We start from the raw sequence: 10,123 nt of genomic DNA, 5'->3' as shown, positions 1-10,123 counted from the left end.
TTACCCTTAACAATCCTATTCAGAAATGGGTCCACACCTTTACAAATAACAAAAATTATCCATCTCAAATTGGGTATATATACACACACACACTAATGCATGACTTTAGAGAATGTGTTTAACAATGCACCAGTCCTTCAAGACAGGGGGAAAACATAGTAAGGGATACATTGCAAATTATATTCTACTGCTAGAGAGTCTTAATTATATTAGCATATTAAAGGCTCAGGTAAATCCTACATTTAAAAACAGAAAAACAGCTTAACTCTCCTTTACCCAGAATTTTTCAAATTTATTTCACCTGGAAAATTGGGGGACAGAGGATTAGATGGGGGAGAGAGGAGTTATTTTTCTGTGATAATCCACAGAACTAGAATTCTGTATAATACTATTCCATAGAAAACTACTCTTCAGTTAACATGCCAACTATAGAATAGCTATTTTCAGGGGTAAAGAAAAACAAAGGTTTTTCGGGTTTTTATTGTTTTATTTTTAAGAGAGTGGCAGTCATTAGGTGCATTGTATGAATCCATTCAAATGCTTGACAAGATGCACCAACCATGTCACCTTAACTAGAGTCATTACTTTTATCAAGAAACACAAAATATGCACAGAAACTGAGAGAGCACAAAGAAGGAAAGGAAAGAGGAAAAGTGCTGACATTTAAAAAAATATCAGGGATATGGTTTCAGCTTTCAATATTATGCAAACTGTGTTCTGTGTGAATAACACCTAAATTCTTGGCACTGAAATTCAAAATTATGTAAAACAATATTGCAGAAATCTACATTTCAAAGTTTAGGCAAAAACGTTTGTGAAGATTCAGGATCTACTTGCCAAGTCCTTGGTGGCTTCTGTGTTCAGAAGAAAGTGCGTGGCCAGCAGACCCATCTGCAGCCTAAACATCATCTCGGATCTGTAACCTCCATAACCAAATCCATAGAACAAAGAAGTTGGGCTTCTCACCCCAAAATCATAGACAAGGGAAGAGGATCCCGGCGGTGAGTCAGAATAGAAAACACCATCTCCACATGCTGTCCTAGAGAAACTCTAAATCTAGGGTCCCACGTGGGTTATAGGTCCTTTAAGAGTCAGAAAGAAAACTCCCAGAGAAAGCGTTGTAGCTCACTATGGCAGAAGAGAGAGATCGGGCTTAAAGAGAAGAACAAATTCCTGGAATTTGATGCCACCTTCTACCTGGAGTCATCTATATCTTTTCCCTCAGTAAAACAGCATGTGACCTCTCCTACGGACCTGCCTTCTCAAGATGCATTCTAATTGACTGGGAAATTCTTCTCTAATTTTGAGAAGAAATATTTCCTAGCTTATTAAGAAAGTGTTTTTAATTTTGCAGAAGAATTAAAGTATTTCCAACAAAGCTTATGAAGTATATGCTGTATCTTCATGGTCAGTAGATAGTGAGCAGCTATTAACCTCATGCATCTTTATCAAGAGACTACTCTTTGTTTGACAGCTTTTTTAGGAATAGTTTGTTCCTTTATGCATCATGGCCAAGCCATTTTCAACTTAATATCTTATATTATCCACAGTATCCAAAACATGCCAACATCTGTGAGAGAAATCTAAATACAGCAAGTGATCAATAGCATATAGAACTTGGTCATCAGATAGTTTCCACATAAATCTAGATGAGTTTATCAAACCTATCCCTTTACCCACAGAAAATTCTATGAGGGAACAGCACAGCCTATATAAATGAAGGTCCAATTATCACTTGATCATACACACCTGTTATTTTTCAGATGCCTCAAATGCAGGATGCTCTAAAAGGAAATCATAACCTGTACCTCACCTCATTGTCCTCCTACCATGTTCCCTCTCTTGGTTAAGGACATCACTATCCACCTCAAAGAAACCTCAGAGTCATCTTTGAGCTCCTAATCTTTCAGAGTTCAACCCAGGCATCCAGTATCACAGGTGTCTCTGATTATCAGGAAAAGAGAATGTTAAAATCCTTCCATGGCTTCTCATTACTTATGTTAAAAGGTTAAACTCATCACATGACATTCAAGATCCCCAACAAAGAGAACTTGATTTTTACTTTATGTCTTCCTTCCCTGACATCCATACTCTAAGCTTTATTGGAGCCTGCTGGAATCTTCACAGTTTTAGGAACATGTTATAAACTTTCATGCCTCCACAGTTTGAGCCTTACAGTTTAATCTATGGGAAACTACCACCATTTTTATCCCTCGCCCCATTCCACCCCACCCAATCCTATTATTTTCCCCTTAACCTATGTTAAGGATTGAATTGTGCCCCCAAAATAGATATGTCCAACTCCTAATCCCCTGTCTAATGGATGTGATCCTATTTGGAAAATAGGATCTTTTAAAATTTTTATTAGTTAAGATGAAGTCAAATTAAATTACAGTGGGTCCTTGATCCAGTATGACTAGTGTCCTTATAAAAAGAGGAACTTTGGACACAAACAGAGAAGATAGCCATGTGCTGGAGGCGGAGATTGAGTCATGCCACAAGCCAAAGATCGCTATGGATTGCTGGCAAGCCACTGCCTGACCCCCACAGATTCAGGGGAGGAATGGCCCTGCCAGCACCTTGACTTGGACTTCTGCTCCCCAGAACTGTGAGACAATATATTTCTGTTGTGCTAAGCCAACCAGCTGTGGTACTTTGTTACAGCAGGCCTAAGAATCTAAGATAACCTATCTGGGCCTTGTGAACAAGTAGAAAGAACAAGTTCAAACTATTTTCCTCTAAATATCCTCCAATATGTCCCCATCCTCACAGCAAAATTTATCCTACTAACTCTATAGATACACCTTGCTTTATATATAGTTCTCTATTATGGCACCTACGTCATGTTAGCTGGTTATTTGCATTTCTGCTCCCCCATTATATTGGATGCTTCATAATACAGACACTGTCAAATTATTCTCAGATGCTCAAGAAATATTAGCTGGATGAATGAATGATTAACTGAACAATTGGTTTAACCCGTATTGTCTTTCTGGTGCCCCCTGATTTTAAATGAGTAAATGACGTCTCAGAGTTCCTGGGAACGTGCTTTTGAATGTTTCCTAAGGTCAGCTTATGCATTCAATCTCAGAGAGATATGCAAAATTAGGGGATAAATGAGAAAATAAGCTCATCAAATAAGAAATAAAAGAAGGAAAGAAGTGGGAGGAGAAACTAATCATAGTTCTAAACCATCAATTTTCTCTATGACCTTGAAAACACCAGTTTAACTGCTTTGAAAACTCACTCACTTGCTAGGTTCTACTCAGAAATAAGTTCTCCGGAAAAAATATCAGAAAACTGTTCTTAAATGCCAAAGTTTTTAGGTTGTTTTTCAATTGGTTTATTTGGCATTTAAATGTCACATCTCACTTTGAAAAGCCCACACTGCTCATCAGAATATTATGCAACTCAACCAACTCTATTTACTCATAAAAGTGTTTTTTTGCCATTGCACAAGATATGGACAGCCCAGAACAATTTCTGAGAACTACCCATCTAAAACATGGCCCAGACGTTAATTTAGCAGCACATATGAAACACGGGAGTTCAGCAGCCTTAACTTTGAATCATAGAAGAGTTTGATCAAGCAGCCTGTCAGATCCTTCATATTACAGAATGGAGAAGATAAAATAATTTTAATGATCCATCAAATTATGTTGTATTGGCCCTTAAGCAAGTCATACAGAAATTTCTATTTTACTTTTTAAGGCCTTGGTCTTCTTACTCTTATCTTACATTAGAAAAGACTGGAATTCATCTTGTGGGCTAGTATCTCTGAATCGCTCTTTCTCTGCTCTTTCTCAAAATGTCTCACAGAACAATAGTCCCACTAGATGCTCCCAGGTAAAAGGGTTTCATGGTTAAAAATGAAATGAATCACTAGCAGCGATTCACGGTATGTAATAGCAGTATTAAAGTTCTGAAAGGCGTGCAGAAAAAAATCATTAAATTCATTGGACCTGAATTTTCCAAACATCAATAAAGTCTTTCTGCCTACAGGATGCCACCCTTAATCACATCAACCAAGGCTTTTGCAGTTTTGCAGATAAACTACAGGACACCCCGTTACATCTGATTTCAGATATACAATTTTTTGAGTTTTTTTAAGAATGTCTGTCCCAAATATGGAATATACCTATATTAAAGAAAAGTATTTTAAAAGACCAGAACCAGCAGTAGTGAGAATTAGATAGAACAGAAGGATGGTGAGACCTAGCGAAGGTTGTGAAGTTATAATAGGAGATGGCAGAATCTTCTACCAGGACAGCCCAACAGTTCCAGTGTGCTCAGTGATGTGCCAGCTTAGCCTCAGGACACCATTGGGGCTCATGGTAAACAGAACAAGACAGACACCAGGAGGAGTCCATCAGGCCACTGTGGTTAGAGCACCAACTAAGTCTTATAAGATAGAGAGCAGTTCAGTGGATGTATCCTGCATAGGCCTGCCAGATTTAGCAAATAAAAACACAGTACACCCAATTATATTTGAATTTCAGATAAACAACCACATAGTGTTTTGCTTGGTATATATAGAATGCTTGTAAATTTAACAGCAATAAAAGAGGGGTAGAGGAAATGCTAAGAATAACAATAAATTGTCAGACCTCAAATTGGTTATAATGCAATTTATATAAATTTATGCAAAAGAATGATTGTGTTACTAGGGACAGAAGAATAGTTCTCAATGCTTAATTAGGTAAGTGAAGTTGCAGGGAAAGAAAAATGAAAAATAATGGCAGGATCTCAATCCTGGATGACTAGGAAGATGGTGGCACCATTAACCAAGAGGCAAAAATCAGTACTTACAAGAGACTTTAGCAAAATAATATTTCATTTTAGTGAAACATTCTTCTCTGCTATAATGCAACTGATGCGTCCCTTTAAAAACTTGCATTATAAATTCAGAAAAACAAAAATGTTTGATGGCAGGAAAGCATGGCATAAATGCTAGAGTTTCAGGACCCAAATGATAAAATCATTTGTCATAAAGGAATTTCAGTAGTAAACCTGGTGTACGGTTGAAAGTATTTAAGTATACAGCTATGAAATCTACACAGCACCAAACAAATCCTACCCTTGACCACGTCCAGTTTTTGCTCAGGGGTAATGACTTATCTGTCACACAATTCTTGCATATTCTCATCACTGTTATCATCCATTTTTATATTAAAGCACAGAGCAACTTACACGAACAATTGTGTTTTCTTGTAATAGCATCTTGCCTGTGCTAATGAGTGCTGATTCCTGATCATAATTGCTTTATAATATGAAATGTACAATGAAAATCATGTCCCTCATTAATAAATTACATTATAACCAATTTGAAAATTTCTCTGAATATTATTCTACAGCATCTTACTGGGAATGCCCATTAGACATTGAAATATAAGAAAGTGGAGTCTTTGAAAGATGTTGGAACTGGAGGTCCTGTTGAATAAAGATCTCACACTCAGAAAAGCTGGCACAAAGTGCTTCAAATATGGAAGCATTTACAAAGTCCCAAGCTCAGGTAGGAGTCTCCTTAAAAACCTAAAGTTACCAAGCAGATCTTTACCAAGTGTTCTCCTACCTCTGTGGTGTAGTTCTAAAGTGTACTGGTCTGGGGCTGTGTCCCAGTATGTCAACCCTTCAGCCCTGCCGTTTGACCACAAATCAACACATTCCTTTGTGCCTTATTAGCTTTGGGTCTCTCAGATTTAAAGTCAAATATTCTAGAGGTAGGTTATGCCTTCAGCTTTTATCATGGTTTTGTTATAAGTAAGCACAATATAAGAAAAGAAGTTGCTGAGAACTTATTGAAGCAGAACCTTGGTAAGCACTTGCAAGCATTTAGAGGTAAAAGGTAAAAAGCACTTGGACGTTAAAGGTGAAGCCCTAAGGAGAAGATTTGGAAGGTCTAGTGAAATTGCTCTGCATGACTGAACGGTGAGCTTCACGAGGGCCGGAATCATAGTAGCTTTGTTTACCACTTACACATTCAGCACTTGCACAGACCCTGGAACATTAGAAGTGCTTTAATGTTTATTGACATAAAGAAAAGGAGGGAGGATGAGGAGGAGGCAGAGGAAGAAAGAAAGGAGGGAAGGAGGGAAGGACGGAAGCAGAAAAGGAGCGAAGGAGGGAAGGTAGGAGGAAGGAGTTTGGTTTTGAGCTGGGAAAGATGATGCCTCAGATACAAAGTCCAAAGAACTTCTTAATGTCCACAATCCTATTTTAAGCTTTTTTCATCATGGGAGTGTAAATATCCTCTGTGTCCCCAAACTTTCAATAAAGTCTTTCAGATACACAATGCCTCATGCATTTGTGAATTTTTTAGTGAAATCAAGGAAAGGAAGTGGTGCTAAATGTCCAAATCATTGCAGTCGGAACAGAAACAGAATATAGAATAGGAAGAAGATCCATAAAATGAATTAATTCTTTTAAAGTATAAGGTCAGCAGTAAAGATTAGGAAGGAAAAGATAAGTCACCTTCCCCCAAACTTTCCACTCTCAAATTCCTCCAAGTTACCAGGAGCAGCCAAAACCTCCACCGAACAGGGGAAGGAGATAGAGAGAGCCATTTTCATTTCAATATCAAATGACAGGATGCCTCAGCTGATGCGTGGGTTATGTGCATATTAGCTCAGTTTATTCCTGAAAATAAAAGCATGAGATGCTGTAATTATCTCCAGTCCATGGATGAGCTAACTAAGACTTGCAGAGGTTAACAAATGCAGAGCTAAGTGGCAGAAAGAGGATTTGAACCACATGCCTTCAAACTGAAGAGGTGTACTCATTTCCCACAGGTATGGGACGTTGGCTACAGGTTGCATTTCTAGGCCATAGACCATAGAAAGAAAGAAATCATCATGGCTCTATCATTTAAAGGACTCTTTTCAAAGACACACTTTGAAACTTTACAGTTTATTTTGTAATAAGGCAAAGAATGGAGAGAATGTTCAAAGTTCAAGTATAAATAGAATAACTCTCATAGCAAAAAAGATGATTCCCCAAAGAGAGATTCAGCAGGGAAATTGCTTGGCAGGATAGCTTCCACATCCTTGAATGTTCACACCATCACAATAAATACCCCAAGCAAAAGTTTATTCATATCAGCCCAGTCAAAAGGATTCCAAAACCTACTTTATTGAAGTAATGTTAGATAAATATTACATATTAGAACCAATTAGCCATCATATCAGCAAAATAGAAAGAGAAAGCATCTCTGCCCTTAGAATTTTTAATAGAAACCTGAAAAGATAAAGAACAAAAACAAAAACATTAAAAAAAAAGTGGGTCAACTTCTGAAAACCTTTGAATTTTCCAAATCATTTGTGAAGTAGCTGAAATAATAAATGAGAGTCATGTCATGTAAACAGCAGCTTTAAAGAGGTCATTTAAGTACCCCTAGTGATTTTTATATTAGGATAAACCAGAACATCTCTGAAAGCTGGAATATTACCTTTAAAAGAACGGGGGTGAAATTAATGTATTATGAAAGCCAAGTCTTGTTTTAATAAGATATTACGGTGACTCAAACATATTAACATTTCTTTGATGGAGGAGGATTCTTTATTCTAAGAGTAGAGTCAGCAATAGGAAAAATTGTAAATATTCCCTCTATCCAGAAACCATCAGCGAAATAAGAAAACTATTTTGCATACAATGGAGACGAATGATCAGTTTCTCCACGAGGGATTCAGCACCTCCAATTAGGAGAAAAATCATGCATTGCTCGTACCACGCATACCCCATATGTTTCCATTTTCTGTGAAAATATTCCACTTCTGTTTCTCCTTGAGCAACTCAGAAAAGAATAAACAAAGATGTGTTTCTGAACCTAACAGAGGATAAGGGCAAAAGCAAACCAATTTGTAGCCAGTTCTCACTTTCTAAAAATAAAATAAATAAAATAAAATAAAATAAGACTAAAGGATTTAGCATATCAACTTCTTAAAGATACAGACGTTTTGTTATATCATCAGCTAGTGGATTCTAGTGGAGAGCAAGCACAAAATAAGACTCTGAGGAGTAAGATAAACCAACATGTTTTTAATCTCATTTTTAAGTCCCTTTTACCCAGATTTACTAAAACTCAGAGGTTTCCTTTACTCAGAGGACATCAGGGGTTCTACAGATCTGTGCAGCAGGTTAGGGGAGAATAAGGCAGTCACAGTCATTGTGATGTAGTGACTCTTGGGGACTGCAAACCAACTTCCCCACCCTTACTCCTTCTCCCTGCATCCAGTCTGGTCATCAAGGGACTTTTGGTAAAGATTTCCACTGTGGTCCTAATATTAAGTAAGACCCTGAGCCTTTCACCGATTCTGCCCTCCTTCAGTGTCAGCTACCCAAACTATCTGGTGCTCCAGGTAACTTTCTTTTTCCTATATGAAAACTATTCTGTGAGCCCATTAAGATTGAGGAAATATAGAGAGTGAGTCACTAAAACAAATCCTACGGCCCTTATTTCACCGCAGTGCCAAAGACTCTCTCTCTCTCTGAACAAGTCAAATATAACAGAATCCCTTTTTCTGTCATGGAATACAACTGACATGAACTCCATCCCAGAAAAGGAACTCAGATCCTGACAAGCAAAGGAAGATTCCTAGACAACAAACCCCTTGCAAATAAAGAACTCTGACAAGACAAACTTGCAGTGCCAAGAAAATGCAAATTTATTGAGAAGTATATAGTGAAACAAGCTCTTTTTTTCAGAGACAGAAAGCAACAGCCAGGAGATACAGCAGCAAAATCAAAATAGGCCAAAACCATTAGATACTTGAGGGTGGGTGATCATTTTCTGGAAACATCCAGAGGCATACACACCACCAGTGATTAGCCTTTATACTAAGCTTGGCCCTGGCCGGAAAATTCTTCGATTGCCAAAGACAGCTTGTGGATGGCTAGCAGCCAGTAATCAGGCAGCCGGACTAAGGGTTAGCAATCAAGAGTTATTCGGGGACTAGGAAGCATGCTGGAAGATCCTGGAAACACAGCTGGCAGGTCATGGAGTCTTGATTCACTTGCTGGCTTCTCCACACTTAACAAGTTTTTCGGCAGCTGGACACGCAGGAGGCCCGCTGGTAGGTCTTGGAGAACCCGCAGGCTGGTTGGCACCGAGTGGAGACGCCTCCCACTGGCTGACAGACACTGGAGATGCCTTGCAGGGGCCGACAGCCACTGGAGGCAATAGTCGAGCAGGGATTGGGGACACAGGTAGTTTGTCGAGAACACGGTGTTGGCTTGCAGATAGTCGGCTCACAGTTGGTCTCTCGACAGTGCTCCAGGAGCCAGGAACCAGTTTGGAAGGAACTGGGCAAATAGATACCACTCAGGCAGTCGACATCACCTGCAGGAGCTGTGGCAACTGGGACCCCTGGAACAGTGCAGCGTCCTCCAGTGGGCCTGGAAGAGCAGGTCCTTGCAGAGCAGTTGAAGGACATGATGCAGACAGACGACTGTGGGCACCTTGCAGAAGTTAGCTCCTGAATTGTGAATGTCACTCTAGGCTACAGAGCTTTTATATATCCTAGCTGGTGGGTGGGGCTCCCTGTCTGGTCTCCCTGGCTTCTTTGGCTGAGACCAGCTTGCCTTAGAACATCTTGTGAATCTATAGTTTAATTGTCTATTGAGAAGCCCTCTTCCTCATAAAGAAAATTTAATAGTTTGGTAACAAAATTATAAGCCCTCTGAACTGAACTTGGTCCCAGGATTAAGAAAGTTGATTTATAGCTTCAAAGCTATTGGTCATTTCAGCCCAAACTTCAGCCCTCATTCATCTTGCTTGGTTACAATGAGTGTCCATCTGACTTTACTACCAAACATGCTACTGTTTTACCATCACACTCTCCGCCTTCTGACTAATACTAATTACAAGTCCACACCCTTTTTGGTTGTTGTTGACACTTAATATGTTTTAAGCATAATTTAATCAGCTACTCTTCCATAGTTCATGGGGCATCTAATAGGAGGACACCTCCTTGAATATGCTTCAATAGGACAATGACAAATTCTATCATGAAAATGGACACAAAGACTTCTATCTTGAGTGTGAGCTGGCTCTGAAAATTAATCAACCAACCAAAGCAAGATGCCCAGAGATAGGTATAGAGGGCAGTAGGACCCGCCATTTATGTTC

General features: G+C 38.9%; 1 protein-coding gene across 1 annotated transcript; it reads right to left on the bottom strand.

The window, feature by feature from the left end:
- Positions 1 to 8,681: 8,681 nt before the first annotated feature.
- On the bottom strand, positions 8,682 to 9,463 carry LOC119518973 (keratin-associated protein 11-1). Its single transcript, XM_037816761.1, has one exon. The coding sequence runs from the start codon at positions 9,426 to 9,428 to the stop codon at positions 9,027 to 9,029; it is 402 nt and encodes a 133-aa protein (XP_037672689.1). The 5' UTR covers positions 9,429 to 9,463; the 3' UTR covers positions 8,682 to 9,026.
- Positions 9,464 to 10,123: the final 660 nt, after the last annotated feature.

The sequence above is a fragment of the Choloepus didactylus genome, chromosome 1 (genome assembly GCF_015220235.1).
Source record: "Choloepus didactylus isolate mChoDid1 chromosome 1, mChoDid1.pri, whole genome shotgun sequence".
In the NCBI taxonomy this organism is placed as follows: domain Eukaryota; kingdom Metazoa; phylum Chordata; class Mammalia; order Pilosa; family Megalonychidae; genus Choloepus; species Choloepus didactylus.
The sequence above is the reverse complement of the archived record's forward strand: the minus strand, read 5'-3'. Positions and strand labels throughout refer to the sequence as shown.

Excerpts from the sequence above, each read along its gene's own strand:
- LOC119518973 (XM_037816761.1), bottom strand. The coding sequence starts at position 9,428 with ATGTCCTTCAACTGCTCTGCAAGGACCTGCTCTTCCAGGCCCACTGGA.